This window comes from Corapipo altera, unplaced genomic scaffold, assembly GCF_003945725.1.
Source record: "Corapipo altera isolate COAL_440 unplaced genomic scaffold, ASM394572v1 22, whole genome shotgun sequence".
In the NCBI taxonomy this organism is placed as follows: domain Eukaryota; kingdom Metazoa; phylum Chordata; class Aves; order Passeriformes; family Pipridae; genus Corapipo; species Corapipo altera.
Genome location: NW_020884886.1, coordinates 9,421,414 through 9,441,125, shown reverse-complemented (window position 1 = coordinate 9,441,125; position 19,712 = coordinate 9,421,414). Strand labels below are relative to the sequence as shown.

Sequence of the window (19,712 nt, the reverse complement as noted above, 5' to 3'; positions counted from 1 at the left end):
GATGGCAGACAGCACAGGCCTGTTTTAACTGTTGTAATAGTACTAATTACATAACCAGCACTAAGTACTGTATGTTTGCCTGCCTTTGATTCCGTGTTAGCGATGGATAAATGTGAAATTTCTGTTGGTGATGAATCATCTCTTTACCCTTCATATTTAAATACAAACTTGAATTCCAGTAAATTTGCCGTAGACAAAGTGAGTAGTAGAATAGTTTAAAACTGTCAACAATTCTGTGTATAGTAAAACTTGGGAAAGATAGATATTGGCAAAAAGTTAAGTGTCTTGTAAAACTTTCATGGTAAATCTAAGATTTCTTACAGTTTTCATTGTGCGAAACTTTTTTTTAAACTATGTTTCTGTATCGCACATCAGAATATGCAAAATATATGTAAAATAGAGCAAGGGTGATGCTTGCAAAATTACTAAGAAGCTGTTCATTGAAATTAAAATACATGAGAGAAATACTGCTTTTTTGGTACTTTAGTGCCAGACACAGCCTGTCTTAAGAAGGGAGAGGAATTGGCAAATTGTACAACTAATATAATGGTACTTTGGTAATAAAATTCAAGAACTAGGTGTAGATTATTTATGCAACAGAAGTAGGAGAACTAAGCATACTTTATAGAAACACCTAAATAGGATTAAATACTGTAGCACAGTGTTAGCTCAGGATTGAAGTAAGTCACAGGAGTATGTAACCACTTAATGGTGACTTATCCATGATATTCATGGAAAACTAATCTTAGCTGAAGTAACTGTGTGGTAAAAAGAAAGCAAAAAAAGTTATACTACAGGAAGTATGCTAAGGAAACTTTAAATTGAACAGAAAAAGGGAAGCAAATGACAAAATATCTTAAAGCTGAGTTATCTTTCTCTTAGTGATTTGTTTGTTTTTTACCAGTTGTCATAAAGAACTTAGATTTTTATCATTGTATTTCCAATCTAGTATTGGAGGTAGAAGAAGAATTGATCATTGAAAATTTACATCAGAATTCAAAGGTGGAAGCAAGTCCCGTGATGTTTTCAAATCACAGAATGGGTCAGGTTGGAAGGGACCACAGTGGGTCATCTGGTCCAACCTTACAACACAAGCAGGGTCATCCCAGAGCACATTGCATAGGTTTGCATCCAGATGGTGCTTAAATATCTCCAGTGAGGGAGACTCCACAACTTCTCTGGGCAGTCTGTTCCAGTGCTTGGTCACCTGCACAGTAAAGAAGTTCTTCTTCCTGTTCAGATGGAACTTCCTGTGCATCAGTTTCTGTTCATTGCCTCTTGTCCCATTGCTTGGCACCACCGAGAAGAGCCTGGCTCCATCCTCTTGACACCTTCCCTTCAGATACTTACAGTTGTCTCTTCATGAGGCTGAACAGGCCCAACTCCCTCAGCCTTTCCTCGTAAGAGAGATGCTCCAGTCCCTTAATTGTCTTTGTTGCCCTCTGATGGACTCGGTCCAGGAGCTCCATGTCTCTGTTGTACAGGGGAGCCCAGAACTGGACACAGAACTCCAGATGCACGTCACTAGGGCTGAGTAGGAGGGGCAAGATCACCTCCCAGGACCCACTGGCAATGATCTTCCTAAGGTACCCCGGGATGCCATTGGTGTTCTTGGACACAAATGTATGCAGATCAAACTTGGAACCTTTTCTAGAAGATGTGGCTTAGTCAAACACAGGTTATATCATTGTCACTGCAGAGGATAACTTTATTGACTAATACTGTACAGAAAATTAGATGTCAGATGATTTGCCACTGGTGCATTTAATAGTATTCATTTTACTCTAAGAGTGCAGAAGAATGGTGTAAAACTTTTTAATAGATTCAGAAACGCTCTTGTGTGCACTGCAAGCAGAAACTTCAGAAATCCAGGCAACTGACAGTGCTCCTTTGGTGCATGCTAGTATTCTTTTGTCAGAAAGACAGACAAGGAACAATCTAAACTGTCTGTCAAAACTAACCTGCTGAAATTTGTAATATAAATATAAAAAACCTGGATCTTGTGATAGTATTTCTGCTTTTGACATTTTAAATGCATTTGTATTTACAGTGTTAGACATGTTTGTCTAAAGACCCCTTATTGGGCCTCTAGGTTCAATGACATGATAGATAATAAATAATCACAAGCATATTTAAAATTTCAGAGGGGAGAATGTGTAATTTTTACTAAAATTGTGACAAGAACTTGAACTAAAACATTTTCCTGTGGTGGCATGTGCCACTGTTGCCGTCTGGGTTTGTCGTGTTGATAAAAGCGTTATAATTATCTCTTACATCATCAGCCAGGTGGGCTTTCTGGGGCTGCATAGTAATCTGTTGCAGAGATGAGCTGGCTTGACTCTTGGCCATCCTTTTAGAGTCATGTTTAGGTAGTCTAATTCACAAAAGTTTTAAACTAATGACAGATTCTTTGATGATCTTGGGGTTCAGGTGTGTTCCATAGTATCTTGCTTACTACCACTGCTCATCAAAAAATGAGCCCATTTACTAGACATACTCTGTATCATCCTGTGGTTTCTGTGGAAGATCGTGGGTTTTTTATACTGTGAAAAACATCACAGAATTGTTGAGGTGGAAGGGCCCTCTGGAGGACACCTGGACCAACTACCCCTGCATTTGCAGGCACTGGAATTGGTTGCGTGCCAGGGTTTCAAAGGAGCAAAAGTATGTGTGCTGCCTCCCATGTGTCAGTATTCACTCCCTTATGTCACCCTTGGTGCTTGCCTGAGCCATTCTAAATTCTTTCAGCTCAGTGACCTGGCAGGCCGCTTACACCTTCAAAGGGGAAGCAAGAATGGGCTCTATCAGCTGTGCTGAAACAGTTCAGGCCAGGAGGGAGCAGGAAAGTGCAGCAGCTGGCACATCACCATGGCTTGCTATGGAGCCATAGCTTCACTGTGTATTTCTCATAGCATTGCTGTTACTGACCCTGAAATTCTTCACTGATGCACGTGGCAACAGGCACACTTTCTAGAAACATCTAAATAGGATAAATACTGTGGGTCAGTGTTGGCTTGGGATCAAAGTGAGTCACAGTAGTATGTAACCACCTAAAGGTGCCTTAATCCCTGATATCAATGGTCTAAGGAAACATTTTCTTCTTAGTTGGTATTATTCCAATTCTTGTCCTTCCCTGGAAATTCAGAGGTCTCTGTATGTTTCTGTAGCATTTTTCTTTGAGTAGGCTTAATTAGTTATTTTGGAATCTTTTTACTTAGTTCAGAATAATACAAATTAATCAAGAAATACAACTACACTATCATTATAAGTTACATGGAAAAGGAAATTGTATGTATTTGGGAACGGTAGATTATAAGACTTTACTACTTCAGTACGTCTGAGCGAGACTGAGATGCTTAAGGTAAATTGTATTGAATTTTAACAGCATGCATTTCTAAAATGAAACCTAAATAAATGATTTGTTCTGTCCTTTTCTAGGAAGAATTGGAACAGATAAAACACTCAGATATTTTTGTATGCATGTGTATTTTGATCTAAAAAATCAAATTGATTTTAAACAGAACATCCTTTGAAAAAAAATGTAATCCTACAGCATGGTGTGCTGTCTTTGTGCTAGGTCTGTGACAGATGAGTGTCTAGCCTAGTCTGTTTTGCAGCTATACTGCTATTTAATTTTGCAAACATTGTATTGAGTTGGATGAAATTAAACCTTAATTGGTAAAGACAGTGTGCTGTTAATCTCCATTTAAATAAATCTCTCTTGGCTTCACAGACTTGAAATAAAGTAGAAGTGTAAACTCTCAAATCTTGGGTGAAAAGATTTGCAGTCTATTGAAATAGTTTGTTCTAGTCCTAAAACATATTCTGGATAATAATGTCATAATATATAAAAGAGAAGCACACTCAAAGTAAGTAATTCCTTACTAAGGAGTTATTGTAACTTAAAATTTGAGGTAGCTATTGCTTTAGAAGTCCTGAGGTTTTAATCCAATAGGTGGAATTCACTTTTGACTAGGCAAAAAAAAAAAAAAGCTATACGTAGAATTAAAAAGGAAGAAAACAAGGGAGTATGCATCTATATTAAAGGAAACCAACTGCTGATGATCTGATCTAAAATGTCTTTTTGACATCTTTCAGCCATTGTCCATTCTGTTTAATCTTTCTACAGTATTTGTGTGCGTGTAATGAGTGGAGAGGTTATCTTCAATTTCCAATATCAGAGGGTTAATTTTAGGTACCTGTTCCGTTAGATTAGCTGTTTGTACAGAGGATATCCTTCTAAGGATAACTGTCTGCTTTATCTAGCTCATTAAGATTTGGTATCGGAGCATCTCGGCAAGGTAGGCATTATTCCCTTTCACAGAGCAAGGAGCTTAGTCAGAGACAGGTTAATTGATTTTCACCAAGGTCACAGCAGAAGTGTGTTGCTGAACCTACATTTTCCAGCTCTGAAGCTCGTCCTGTAACAAGACCTCTCTCATAAAAGGATAACATTGTGGCTTACTGGTCCCACAGTGGCTACTGCAAATTAAATGTTTGAAGCAGATGTCTGTAGTAGACCACAGCTGGCTTTGTGTGATGTTGCAAACCTGTCCAATTCCATTGCAGCACTTGTGTTTGCATTGCTGTTGTTCCAATAATGATTTTTCTCTTTGGGTGATATCTATTTTTGTATATTGCTTGAATTGTATATTAGAATATACACTTACCATGGCAGTTAGCAAAAACATCTGGCATCTTGATTGTGTCTATAAAAAACATGAATAGTTGAAGTGGTCAAGTAATGTGCCAAATTTAGAAGGGGTGTGAAAGTTGGGATAGTACGTTTTGTATAGAACACTTAACAATCAGCTTGAAATTGCTTCATTTAAAAATTGCCTGTGGTAATGAAAGAATGCCTTTTTATTTAGGTGGCACATTTGGAGCGAACGGGGCATTACTTAACTGTAAAAGATAACCAGGTGGTGCAGTTGCATCCCTCCACTGTTCTTGATCACAAACCAGAATGGGTGCTGTATAATGAGTTTGTCCTTACAACGAAGAACTACATCCGGACATGTACAGACATCAAGCCAGAATGGTAAGCTGAAGTCTTGCAACAGTTGTGATCTACTGTACAGCTCTTGTGTTTCTTTTTCGTTTTCTTAACTTGAGGTAATTCTTTTCACTCTTCCTGAAGCCAGTTTTACTAAAATGGTTTGAGGAATGGCAGTGGCATGGACTTGAGATGTTGCAGATCACTAAAGGTTTTTGTTGTGGGAGTTGTGTTTAGAACTCATGGTGCCTGGGCTCTGTATGCAGTGCACAGAGAGATGTTTGACTTAAAAACAGTTACTTCAGTAAGCCTGTTTGGAAAGATCCTGTCTGGGGATATGTCCAAGCACCCACTTGCATACCTGAGTTAAGAGATTCCAGTAGGTGCCTCTGTTCTCAAGATCCAGGACTTCACTTGTCTGGCTTCTTTCAGAAGGAGCTGAACAGGATTTTGTGCTTTCTTAAAATACTAAAGAAAGAGGTGGTAATAGTGGTACAAATTGCCTTGTCATGATATTTATTCCTCAACAAGCGTATATCAAGGAAATAGAGGCCTGAACCTCTGCAGACAAGCAGAGATCTGAAGCATCTTGCCTGTCTTTAAGGTTACACTTAAGCTGCCAAGCTGTAAGCTTTGGGGATATGGGAGGCTCTTCAGTTGTGGAAGTTGTACTGTTGTGCAGGAAGAGTTTAAAGATTCGTAAGCTGGAAAATGCAGCATATATAGCTTGTAGTATCTCAATGAAAACTGTGGTTCCTTAGAAATCTTTTCTCAACAAACACTGTATAGCGTAAAGCAGGTTCCTACGGCCTTAGTTGTATTTTAAAGCTTAAAGCAGCTAAGGCTGAACTGTACTCGGACACAAACTGATGTTTGGGTGGACTTTGTGGCTGGCGGCCTTGGACATTAGGCAGCAGCTCTGGCTGTGTGGGACACTCTGGCAGGTACTGCAGCAGCAGTGAGGGGCTGTAAGGGGCACATGGCTGCACAGGGCAGATCATGAGACTCATGAGTGCTTTTTGCTTTGGACTTGAGCACTTGCACAGGATGGCACTGAGATTTTAGGTGTGTGTGCATGTGTGTAAAATTCAATTAATCTTAGAATCGCAGAATGAGCTGAAAATAATGGATAACCTTTGTTTCCCTCCATTGTAGAATTTCTCTAAAATGCATCTTGAAGTTTTGAGTATCAGTAACAAGCTTTTCCTTTTTTGACAGGCTGGTGAAAATTGCCCCTCAATATTATGACATGAGCAATTTTCCACAGTGCGAAGCAAAGAGACAGTTGGATCGCATCATTGCCAAACTTCAGTCCAAGGAATACTCACAGTACTGAATTTATGCTTTGAACTGAAGTTATTCAGAGGACAGCTTTAAGAGATGAAAGGATTCAAAGTTCAAGTTGTGCTCTTCACTTTGGTTCAATAATGGCCTTTATTTGAAAGCTTTTTAATTTTTCTTTACAGTAAATATTCCATTCTGATTTCATAAATTAAACATTTATGCCTCCCTTTTGTGTTGACACTGTAGCTCATACTGGAAAAGCTAATCAATGTTTTGCAGTTTATTGAAAGTAGTTCTATATATAACAATGTTCTAAGCATTTCTTTAGAAATGGTTGAAAATGCTTCTAAAAATGTGATTATCGACCATGGTATGCATGATCGTTGTAATTGTTGACATTCCTTTTAGAAGTTGTGAAATGTTACAACTTGTGCTTCTGTAGACACAATCTTCAGCTTCAGTACAAAGGTACTGACTTCAATAAAGTCTATTTATACTAATTTTGTGCCACAGTATGTCAGTATTTCTATTGTTTTGATTGAAACATGAGAAGCCATTTAGTCTCCCAGTAAACTGCTGTTTGATTGACATGGCAGTAGTTTAATATTTTAATATTAAAAGTGCGGATGTTTAAGCAGCACAGTGATGATGACATCAGCGTAATGCATACAATGTTGATCCCTTGCAAACTTGTTTAAATTATTTAGGAAAAATGAAATGCATGCAGATGTGTTAGGAGAATGCTTTCTTCAAACATAGCCCTAAATATTTCTTGGACAGAACTGTAGTAATGTGTCCTGTAACGTGGAAGTGTCTGTGGCGAGTTAGGAATTGCCCTGCTGGGCAGTGTTCAGGGACCATTGAGGATCAACACAAACAGTAGCATAAGCGACACTGCACCGTTGTAATTTTGTACGGCTTTTTGGTGAAATATGATTTGACAGCATTTTCAATTTGGGAAGGCTAATCCCATGAGGAATTTGTAGTAAAATTTGATCAGAGGGCTGGAGCACCTGAGGAGCTCTATGAGGACAGGCTGAGAGAGCTGGCACTATTTAGCCTTGAGAAGAAAAGGAGGAGACCTTATTGTGGACTTAAATACTTACAGAGGTTTTGTAAGAATGAGTTGTGGCTTTTTACCAGGGCCTGTAGTGACAGGACATGGGGCAATGGTTTTACTCGGGCAGAGGGTAGGTTAAGATTAGACATAAGGAAGAAATTCGTCACTGTGAAGGTGGTGAGGCGCTGGAACAGGTTTTCCAGTGAAGTTGCGGATGCCCAGTCCCTGCAGTGTTCAAGGTCAGTTGGATGGGGCTTTGAGCAGCCTGGTCTAGTGGAAAGTGTCCCTGCCCATGGCAGGAGGGTTGGATCTTTAAGGTCCCTGCCAACCCAAGTCATTCTGTGTTTTAATGTATTTGATCAGATTTCAGTTTTTCCCTTCCCCTGGAATACACTGAGCTTTGGTCCTTATAGCAAAGAGAAGCTGGATCAGCTCTTGCAAAAACTGGTTCCCCTAGGAAGAGGGCTGTGTGCTGTCATGCTCTAAGGCTGAAGTAAAAATAGGTTATGTTTGGAGAGCTGGTAACTTAACCTCAGATCAGTCTTAAGTACTGATATTTGGTGTATCCTATTCAAATACTAGCAATGGACTATAAAATTACTTGGAATGGAATAATTTGAGGACTTCCTTAAATTCCAACTTTTTTTTTTTTTTCTAAAATGCCTTTTGTATAATGGGGCATAGAGAAGTTTTGAAAACTTTTTGTTAGCAACTAAAACAGTAATTGCGAAGGAAAAAAATGTCTGAAGATTAAAATTTGAGTGAGTTTATAATATGCAGTGGGACTTGGGGAGTCTGTCTCAAGTTTGATAAGTGAGTGAGGGAGTGGAGGATCTCCCCCACTTGAGGCATTGTGGAATGGGTCTGGACTCTCCTGCCCTACAAAATCATTTCCAGTAGGAAGGAGGGAGGTTGACTCTGCATAAAATGTTGAACTGGATGGAGTTTTCTGACTGCAGGTGGAAGAGTTTTTATTTAAAACAGGGATTCTGAACTTCTTAAGCAACTGGATTTCATACTAGTATTCCTAAACATACAAATGTTGGTTTTGCAAATTCCTGCTCTAGGATGACTCAGCCTGGTTTTGCCTGACTTGCTTATCCCCCACTGTGAGGGGGCTGCTTTGTGCAGTGCTGAAAACTGGCCGCTCCCCAGGTAAGAGAATTTCTCTAGGATTTGTCTGCAGCTTTCAGCTGAACGGTGTAGAACCAGCTTCTGCACAACTTTCCCTAGGTCTAGCAAGGGCCACAAACAGCCAGTTGTCTGCATGAAACCCCTCAGGGACCCCAGAACCAGCTGACATAAGCTGCCATAGCCTGGGTCCTTGGGGATGGGGGAGCAGATGGCTATGGCTGTGAGTGGAACTTGACACAGGAGAGACTTTGGCCCTTTTTTTCTTTTTTAAAATTGTCATACCCACAAACTCAGCTTGGGCTGTGACAGCTGACCTGGGATCTTTCACTTTGCTCTGTCTTTGCTACCAGGAATGCAAATACTACTGGCCAAACTCATGTCCTCTGGCAGCTGTGCAGCCCTGACACCTTCCAATTAAGCCAGTGACACCTGTGCAATCCACCTGAAGGCCCAGGGGGGCACCGGTGTCATGGGCTGAATTGGAAGGCTGTCGGTGTCCCAGCTGTCACCGGGGACAGAGCAGGCCCGGTGCCCCCTCCCCTCCTGACAGTGGGAATGCGAGCAATGGGAAACAGTTTACCTGCTGGGACCCTGATGGAATCTGAGGGCTAGTGCTTCAGGAATATACAGAAACCTAGACATCTGGGGAACCTAGTGGGTTTGGTGCTTGCATGACATTAGTGTATCTCTGAAAAACGCTCCCCTTACCGAAGAACTGACAAAGCATTTTCTCCTGGGGACTGTGTGTGTGACACAGAGTCATTCCTTTGCTAAGGCCCGGGGGTGGGAGCGGCTTTGTGCAGGCATGTACAGTCTGTTCTGTGCCCAGTACTGATCTCAAATAACTGAGGGTGTTCAAGGGTTCGGGAGAAACAACACAAACTCACTTAAATCACTGTGGACACCTTAGACTTACTGCAAATCTCACTTTTGATGTAATTTTAGAGCCATATAGCAGTGGGAGGGGAGCCAGGTATCTAAGGAGTTTCTGACCCTCTCTGAAGGAGTAGTGACAGGGATAGCAGGGCTTCTTCAAGCAATGTTTCCTGGGTCTGAAAGGGAAGCTTGTATCAGGAGCCACCTTCTTTGCTGCTGCTGTCTCGGGGGTAGAGCAGATGCATGCAGAGAAGCTTGGGTTTTGGAATAGCCCTGGGTTTTCTTGAGTTCATTGTTGAAAGGTAAAACCTCATTCCCATTTTTCTGATGGGAAAACTGTCAGAAAAGGTTGCCCAGAGGAACAAAAGGAAACCAAGAAGGAGGTGTAGGAATAAGGCTGCTTTATCTGTGAGCATATGAAGGTCACTGCCTCTCTAAACTGTTACAGATACCCGCAGTCCTGCCCATCATCAGAGCTCTGGCTGCTTATACTGCACAATGCAGTAAATGGGGGGAAGAGTTGGAAATCAAAAGTTTGCTGGTGTCAAATAGAAATTCAGCTTCCCCTGTTTTTTGTCCTGTGAAATGCCACAACTGACTACAAGACCCTTCTTGCTGGCCTGAGGAGCGAGGGATCCCGGATAAAGCACAGAGCTGCCCCCACCAGCTGCAGCCATTTGCTGTTCAGTGTTCCCTGCCCTACTGATGCCACTTCAGAGCATTCAGACTGCTAGCCAGGGTGTAAGCATTTTTGTTTTGGAGTACTGAGTAATGGCTCCTTAGGATTAGCTGGTTATCTGCTTTAGATTGGTCTAAAAGGTCTTTGTTTACTTACAGTGATCTTTTTATCAGAGACATTCTGGTGGTTTTTGAAAATATGTGGTTTGTATATAATAAACTATTTATAGTGTGGGACTTTTGAAAATACAGAATGGGTTAGATGATAGGAAAACAGTACTAAGTGAAAGGGGTATATTTTTTGAAAAGAGGAGAGTCTTCCATCGTAATTGTGCTGCTGTGTAATACCTCAAAGCAGTAAAAGGGCTAATAATTGGTGTGATGTAACAAGTGTATTTAGATTTGTTAGATACAGAGGTAGTTACTAATGGCTGAGTACATGTGGTTTAGGTATGTATCAGCATTATGGAGACATAAAGAAGTGACCAGTTATACTGTGTTTAGATTTGTAGGGATTTAACAGCAATTAGAATTTTTGTCAGAGAAAAGAAAAAGTGGTGACTCCATGCTTCGCCATGTCCTGATGTCATAAACCCCCCCGCACTCTTGCTTTTGGGAGATCTCTATGTAGTGCAGTGCAAAAGACAGGTGCTGAAGTTCCTTTAGGGTTTCCAGGAGTGTCTCCATTTGTTGTGCTGTGCCCATTCACTGCAGTTGGAGAGCAGTTGGCACGGGCCACTGTGGGTTGGTACGTTCTGTATCGCTTGCATCAGTTTTTCGTGACAGAGCAATGCCATTTCTGATCCCCACCTCCCTTTTCACATCAGGGCCTGTGCCACAGCATTGGTTTGTGACGTGTAATTTTCAACCTGCGCTGCTACACAGTGCATACTGGGAACTGCTCGTTATTTGCCATATTAAAGCAAAAATGCTGAAATTAGCTTTCACTATGTAATTTGAAAAGATACCTTAGCAAAAGTCAAAGAGTTTTTCTTCCATCCAGTCAAGCTACAATTATTAATTTGTAATCAGATTGCTCTAGTTCATTTTCTGGTAATATATAGCAATAAAAAGCCATACCACACTATGACAGTAGAAAGCAGAGAGTTATATTCTAAATTACACAGATTTATTCACTTACTGTAATTTGTAAGGAGTAGACATCTATCTTGGTTTTAGAACAGCTGAAGGTTTTAATAATAAACATAAACATATTTTACTATTAGAAGTATAATCTTACTCTGGTACTCTGTTGACCTTTTAAAATTATTTAACTTCATGACTATGTATGTGACATTAGATTTATGTGAAGCAGAGGGAAAAATGATCTACTTGGTCAACCTAGTTCCTTTTTCTACTAGTACTTCTGACCCTGGTAGCTTTGGTTTGGGATATGTATGCTTCCTAGAACTGTTCCTACAACTGGGTGTTATTCCCCAGTAATACAAATGTGAGATATTTTTGATCTTGAAATGTGCAGCTTTAAAAACAGAATGAAACCATTATGAGAGTGTTTGCCCCTCTCTTTGCTTTTCCTTTTGCAAATGACAAGCTTGGGCTGCCTCTAATTTGCACTGATGTGTTTGAGATAAGTGGTTGGCATCAAGGAGATCCAAGCTTCCAGTATCAAGGGATTAAACTAAATATGGTAACAGCAGTAAAATAACATTCCTGTAGCAGTGGTAACGAGACTAATTCTACTGATTGTAGGTGTTATGATTTTGCAGTTTCAACTCAAATATGGTAGTTTCTCAGGAACACTGAATGTATGTTGGACAGATGATAAAATAATTTTCATTTGTGTACATCTCAGCTCTGAGTGGTTCTTCCAGCTGTGAAAGCTATGCAGTAGTTTTGTTGTACAGAAAAATAAAACATAGCACAAATTAATGTTGATAATAAATATTTCCTGTGGCTTTAAACATGTATTATTTTGGGTTGGTCTTATTCTTTCAGCTAAAGTAGGCCTCTTGCCTTTCATTTGAATTCAGTGTTTATTTTGTGAGCATATCACATTAATGTTCCCAGCCTCACTGCTTCTAGCAGCATAAACAATAAACACTTAAGAGCATCGAGTACTTACCGGGCTCCGTAGAGTAGAAAGCTGCTGGTGGACCTATTTCCTGAATACTTTGTCCATTTAAATATTCAGCTGTGTACTTCTGCTTATATTAGTAACCAGTTTTAACCTCAAAAATATCAACCTTTTCAGCTTTATGAAAATGCAGGTGTTTGCTATCAAAATTCATGTACGATTTTAAAGACTTGCAAACTAAATTTGACCTTTCAAACCTTAGAATATTATCTTTGAGGTTTTTTCATTTTGCATGTTGAATAACAAGTAACTGATAAGCCTGTACTGTGACAGGGATAGTATTGTTCTTTTTAAGAAATGAATGCCCTGTGAACCTTCCTGAAAGGCTTACAATTTGTTCAGAAAGGCTTAACAATTTGTGGAGCAGCAGCAGCAGGTTCGACGCAGTGTGAGTCACATGTTCCTCTGAGCATCTCTCTGTCCAAGGGGGCACTGACAGCTTTGTTCCAATGTGTTACACAATATAATGGAAGTAAAACTCAAATTACTGCTACTTCTTCACACTTTAAACAAACAATTTTATTAAGAGCAGAAATCAAATATAAGAACTGGCAAGAATTTAAAATTCCAGTCTTGATGTTCACCATAATATCTACCCTGTTTGTTGAAAACAGACATTTAATTTTCAGTAAATTTGTGGACAATTAACAGTTTCTCCGTATAAGCAAGCCAGTGTTAGAGTTTTTGCTCTAAAGCTCCTTGTTGGATTTGCTGCTGTGTAAATCCAAACACTATTCAAATGTCTGTTCATTCTCAAGCACTGTCAAATAGGAAGCTGAACAGTAAAGTGGTGGTAGAGTTCTGATTTTTCTGCAGCCTACAGAAACCTGTTTGTCTCTGGAGGAGAATTGTGGAAGGAAAAGTTAATAGGAAAATATTCAATTATATGAAATGGTAATGGCCTACTTCGTGATCTCCTTCATAATCACATTTGTTCTTCACACTATAATTGCCTGCAATGGATATTATTTTTGCAAGTAAAGCTTAAAGATCCAAACGTTTGTAGTCTACTGGCTTGATATGAGACAAATGTTTAGATCTCTCATTAGGTACAGTGAGGTTTCAGAAATTAATTTGCTTTTTTTAGCAGTCTCTTGATCAAACTAATTTGATCATAAAAACAACTCTATCAATGCTATATTTTCTAGACTGAGAACAGAACTTCCTAAATTAGGAACAAAGTCAGCAGCAAATCTTTGTTCTTACTACTTACAAAACTTCAACATTAAAAAAAAAGTAAAAATTGCAGAGCCGTTGTAATTGCCTTTTCATTGCATTCACTTTAACTGGCTTTATGCAAAATGATTTATCTTTCCCTTGATTTTGGCCAATATGTCAAAGAAAGGACATGTGCTTACAAGCTGCAAAACTATGTCTGGTTCTAATGCCTGCCTAGGTTTTCTCCTAGCAAGGTGTTTTTTTGGGTTTTTTTTTAATTGGCTCAAGTAAGATGATGTCACTGAAGAAACCCAAAGTTAATGTTCTGTCAAATCCCTTTGAAATATCTATCAATTATTTCTGGGGCTTTGCTGCCTCTTTGTGGTATTTCTTGTGTAAAAATGGAATTCTGTATTGATCAAGGCTTTTCTTGGGATTGTGCAAAAGACAGCTAAATGCAATTCCCCCAAGTTGTACAGTGTGTGGCTGGGAGTCTGTCTTCCTCCCTCCTCCACATTTCTCCCCAGATGATACGGTGTACAGTGCCAAAGGAGTTGCCAAATATTGTTTGAATGTCTGTAATACAGTTTGTGACGAGAAGGTGCTACTGCTTTATCAATCAGCTTTGAATAATGTGCTGAAGAGTGAAGCCTCCTGTCTTTTTCATTATCTGAGCGATGACAAGAGATCTCATCATACCTTTCAGTGCATCCGTTCTTAGATGACATCTTTTCCATGATTGGTAAAATAATGCTGAGTCTACTCATGTTGTATCACTCAGTATTTTGCAATGAGCCAAATGTACCCAGAAGCAGGCAGAATAGCTGGGGGGTGTTCTCAGATGTGAAGATACTTTACACTAGAGGCAGGGACTCATGCCAACCATCTTGATTCTTGCTAATTTGGGTTATTCTGGGATTCCTCCCCCACCTCTATTAGTTACTTCATAACTATAATCGCAGAAACATAATCACAGGAATGTTATTTTGGAGAAATTATAATCTGATAGGTCTTTAGTAATTTATTTACATTGTTAATTGGTGGTGAGGCTATAAAAGTTATGCACTACCTCATAAGTTCATGCCTGCTGACATTTGAATGGCATGTATTCACTGGTTGTTATTTATAATTTTGGGGGTATTGAACTGATGGAGATTACTCATGTTGAAAAGCTGCTGGAAGGCCTGAACTAGGAATTAAATTATCACAGTGGCTTCATTTTGTTAACAGTCTCATTGAAAATATCTTGCTTGCAGGACAATCAAACTCATCAGTGTTCTGCTCTTCCACTTCAGTAGACAAAGTTTTAATCAGTGGCACACTTGATCTTGCAGAATTCAAGGAAAATAATTTCCTGCATTTTTGAGATGAGCAAAAATTCATGTAATCTAGCTTTAAAACTCCTGGCACTTTTTTTTTTTCTTTTCTTTCTTTTTGAATAATCAGCTTTACTTCATTCAGTTGCCTATTTCACGTAACTTCAATTATCATGATGACCCAATGCTTAGATTGCTGAGATGGAATTAGCTCCTGGATGAAGAGTAAGCAACTGAATCTGAACTCAGGCAAGACAAATAACAGACTGATGGTGAGATCAAAACATATTGAAAAATGTACCGTTTTCTTGGTGATTGCATATTTTCAATTGGTCTTTGCATGTAGATGGCTTTAGAAAACCTTGTTACTCATTTCTGATGGTCTCACATAGCAGCACTGACAAAAAATACTTTTGTACTGTCCTCGTTTTCTTGGAGCTGCTATCCTATCAATTATCTTTTTAGCTTTTGAGTGAAGCACAGCAGCATATGCAATCCTCACCGTCTAGCAAACTTAGAAAAAATTAGTTACGTTCCAGGTCTTGATTTTCTTCTTGAAGACTCTTAACAGCCTGGACTCAGCTCTGGGATGGAGACCAGGAGTGCCAAAGCCATTGAGAGTTACTTCTTGGGTGTAACTGAACTTTTTGAAATAAGGGTAAAACCTGTCTGTGCAGTAATGACAAGATGGTAAACAAATTTCAACAGTAACTAATAATCATCTAGAATCTCAAGACCTTCTGCTTTAAGGACTGTTTCTTTGAGCATTTCTCTCACCATACGCAGCAAAGACTCCAACACAATACTGTTGCCTTTTTGATGAGAGGAAGAAGGAGCAGATGTTGGTTACCTAGTTTAGTGCACTGTTTGAAAGTATTCAGATATTACAGTGATATGTACAATCAAGAGAAGTATATTGGACGTAACAGAACTTCAAAAAAATCTGGCTCTGATAAATTCCACAGTTCAGTGGATGGGAAGTGTCCATTTTCTGTATTTTGCTCACCGACATCCAGTTTTCTGAATGCAATTTTCATTCAGCAGAATCTTCTGTTTTTTAAATGGTGTTGTGTAACTGAAGTTTAGGAGTGGTATTCCAGGATACTTTAGAAAAGCTGAATTTTGATTAATCTTGATCTGTTATGCTAATATTGGAAAATCTGTACCTGTAGCTCCTGTGGTTGAGGCTGAATCCAACATGTGGAAGCTGTTCTGGGAGCTCCGTGTCTCTCAGGTAGCTTGGAACACATGCTACAAGCTGTGTAGCCATGTGAAGGTGAAAAAAACCATCTGTATTTTATACAGTGAGAAGCCAGTGAAAAAAACCCCTCAGAACACTGCAAAGATGTTGTAAAGGTGACCATGGTTCCTGTGTTCTCATCCACTTGTAGTTTGATTCTCAGTTATGTCTAATCTTACTTTTTTGTATTATAGACACGACTTATCTTGAAAGTTAAACAGAAACCTAAAAACTCTGAAATTTCCACTTATTCCTACTTTAAGTAGGCTTTTGCTCCTCTGGGACCAATTGCTTTTATAAACATTGTCTAACAATGTTGCTTGACTTTTTCAAGGGTCTGGTACTTAAACTATTGATCTCCTCAAATATTAAAAAGAAGTAATACATAGCTCCAGAGGTGTTCATAAAGGTAAATGAAAGAATTTGATGATGGAAGGTGCTAAGGAAGCTTTAAAGTATCAGCCTAATAGAAAACCTATCAGTGAACTTTTAAAGCCTTTCCTCTTCAATTTTTATGAACTGTCTTAATTGACTTTTTATGCACTTACGAATAGGCTAAGTAGAAACAGTCTTTTTTCTTTTTTTTTTTTTTTTTACCTGCAAATAAGATACAGGGACAGCTTCTAACATTTTGGAATATCTGATATTATAGACTTTTGCCCTGTGAGGAGAGATCACTGCATAAAGAAAAGAAAGCTGCTCTGGCTTTTGCCTTTAGCAGTGGGGTACTGGTTTACTCTTTGAGCAGTCTCTGCAAAAAGCTGGCACTTGGTGAAATCAGATCTATTATTGGCTCAAACAGCAGTCCTTGGCCTCAGTCTCCTCTCTGTGCTTGTCGTGGTTTATCCCCAGCCAGCAATAAGGTCCACGCAGCCACTCGCTCCCTCCCCACCTCCAGTGTGATGGGGGAAGAGCATCCTAAAAGTGAGTAAGCGGGGCTGTGGAGATAAAGACAGTTTAACAGGTAAAGCAAAGGCTGTGCACGCAGCCAAAGCAAAACAAGGAATTCATTCACCACTTCCCATGGGCAGGCAGGTATTCATCCATTCCCAAGAAAGCAGGGCTCCATCACATGTAAGAGTGACTTGGGAAGACAAATGCCATCACTCCGAATGTCTCCCCTTCTTGCTTCTTCCCCCAGCTGTATATGCTGAGCATGATGCCACAGGGTATGGAATATCCTTAGGTCAGCTGGGGTCAGCTCTCCTGGCTGTGTCCCCTCCCAACTCATTGTGCACCCCCAGCCTACTTGCTGGTGGGGTGGGGTGAGGGGCAGAAGAAACCTTATCGCTGTGTCAGCACTGCTCAGCAGTAATGAAAACATCCCCGTGTTATCAACAGTCTTCAGCACAAATCCAAAACACAGCCCCATACCAGCTAATGCGAAGAAAATTAACTGTATCCCAGCCAAAACCAGCACAGTGCAACAGCCTCATGGGAATGAAGATATGCTGTCTCTGAGAAGACAAACCAGCCCCGTTTAAAAGCTCCATCCTCATTCACTTTATTCCCAATCCAGATAGGTTTGAAGGTAAAAAACTCCCCTCCTCCCCCCCCCCCCCCGCAAAACAGTTTGTAGTTTATTTAATAGACTTTGAAAATCTTTAAGCTGAAAACATGTAAGCAAAGAGCAAACCAAATTAAATTCTAGACTGTATTTAATAAGATGCCTTTCTAGCTGCTTTGCCAGCCTTTATCTAGTACTCTGGCACATCCTAACTGCACAGTATTGTGTGTCTCTGAAGAAATTTGAGTAATTTTCCTTTGTTCCATCTGTACCAGGCCTCTTTTTTTTTTCAGCAGAGATGGAGTATTAATGGTTATCCTGAGATTACTTTTGTTATTCAAACATTTCGTGGCTTCTGCTGTTTCCTCCACCCCTCACCAATCCATTCTTTCCAAGTCCTTTACAAGAGTTTATTTATCTCCACTTTACTCCTTCCTGCCCACAGAACTGAATACACTCTTAGCATCTTTTCTATGGAGCTATTAGCACACTGGGATGGGATATTAGACAAGAGCTATTTGTGGATTTTATTATGTTTGGTTACACACTTCTAGTAATAGAAGCAGCATACAAAGTTTTTTTGCTTCACCACCACCGTCCCAGTAACAATGATGTTAGTGTGCTAACTCATGCGATGGACAAATAGATTATTAGCTATTCCTGTAATGGCTGGTTGACTGAAAACATCTACAAATGGTCTGGAGGAGCAACACATAATGCTATAAATAAGTTTTCAGATCTTGTTTTGCTGCCAGCAGAAGTGTGCTCTGCAGAGGCCTTGAATAGGTTCGGAGTAGTTCACAGCTATCAGCAAAGACTACAGCTGGATCTCCATTAGTAAGTGATCACTGTGCAATTAAACTTAACCTCCCACCAGTGATGGCCCCCCAAGGGAACTTTCTGAAATTCAAATGAAGAGATTTTGAGCTAGACCAAATGGTTAACAGCAGGGTGAGGAACAATGTTTGAAGGAAAAAGAAAAAAACTCAAACAGTTAACAACCCAGAATCTGTTGTAAGACTTCTAAACAACATGGCACGGGAGACACAGGTAGTATACGTGTCGCTAGAGGAGAGGGAAGTAGGGTAAAACCTACAGAAGTGAATAGACTCATCAGATACTGGGGGGCGGGAGGGAAAGTGCAAAATTTACATGAACAGAATAAACAGTTCAGAGATCAGGCTATGCTAGAGTACAGTCAGAATGGAATGCACTAAGACTTAATATGAAGATGAAACATACAATGTCAAGTTGCTTAAAATTTTAGAAGTAAGATGCTTTGAACAGTGACCCCCTCAGACAAAAGGAAATTCAAGAACGATGGCGAAGTGGCAAGGAATTTTATGCCTTAATTGTTGCTGTCTGAAAAGCTGAAATAAAAAGACATGTAAGTTTAGGGAGGGACTGATGAGCAGCCTAAACAGTCTCTGAAAGAAAATACTGAAGCAATTTGAGAAACAAATTATTGTGGACATTGTGAACACCTTGTTTTTTATGTCGTTTCCATATTCTGTTGCTGGGATCCTTCCTGTTGTATTTTTACCTGGTTTAGGACAGAATGAAAGGCTGTGTGATCTCATATGGGACAGAGATTCCTCTGGATGATAAATTCTTGGCTAGCCGCCTTTTGGGCAATGTCAACTCAACATCAAAATGCCGAGTTTCTACTACACTCACGTGTGTTTCATGTTATTCCAGGCTCATGCCACAATTGTTTCCTCAAAAAATGGAATGGCCAGAGGATTCCATGGCTATTACTAAATGGCGTTTTCTTCCTTCAAGTATCATGTGAGGGGGAGTGAGGAGCTTCACTGGGCCTTTGATCATTTGTGCCACAGAACTGTGTCTAGTCTTTTCCATCAATGGCTGTAGGCTGTTATGAAAACTGGGTGCTTGCTCAACAAACTACCTCCCCGCTCAGCTATGCTTTGGAAACAAACACAGAATTTTTTAAATATGAAAAACACATTCCTTTACGAAACACAACAGTTATTCTGAAATAAAACCAACAAAAACCTCCATTATTTGCTTTACATTTATAATTAGCTGAGTTTTGTGATATCAATGTTAGCTGATGAGGACAATGTCCCCCTTGCCAGAGACAAGCTCAAGCTGCTGGGTCTGCAAGCAGAATAAGGAATACTCAAGGAGCAGGGTCACCGTAATCCAATCTATTTCTGCTAATTTCCTGGCAAATACTTTAAAATCACTATATTCAGCATGACCTCGCCGTGTCCGATGAGCTGTGTGACGACGGCTCACGGGCGGTCAAGTGTTCCCTTCCCTCACGGCGGGGGCCCCGGGAGGGTCCCCTGGGCCCCGGTGCGGTCCCAGGGCCGCTCCTACGATCATCGACACGCTTAAAAAA

At 39.9% G+C, this 19,712-nt stretch overlaps 1 protein-coding gene across 1 annotated transcript in view; it reads left to right on the top strand.

Annotated features, from left to right (window-relative positions):
- The window catches only part of DHX15 (DEAH-box helicase 15), a 48,051-nt gene extending 36,101 nt beyond the window's left edge, over nt 1-11,950 (top strand). Inside the window, exons 13-14 of the mRNA XM_027642661.1 lie at nt 4,872-5,041; nt 6,215-11,950. Of these exons, the coding sequence (XP_027498462.1) occupies nt 4,872-5,041; nt 6,215-6,332 (288 nt within the window). The 3' untranslated portion in view covers nt 6,333-11,950. The remainder of the gene's footprint in view (nt 1-4,871; nt 5,042-6,214) is intronic.
- The last annotated feature ends 7,762 nt before the right edge of the window (nt 11,951-19,712 follow it).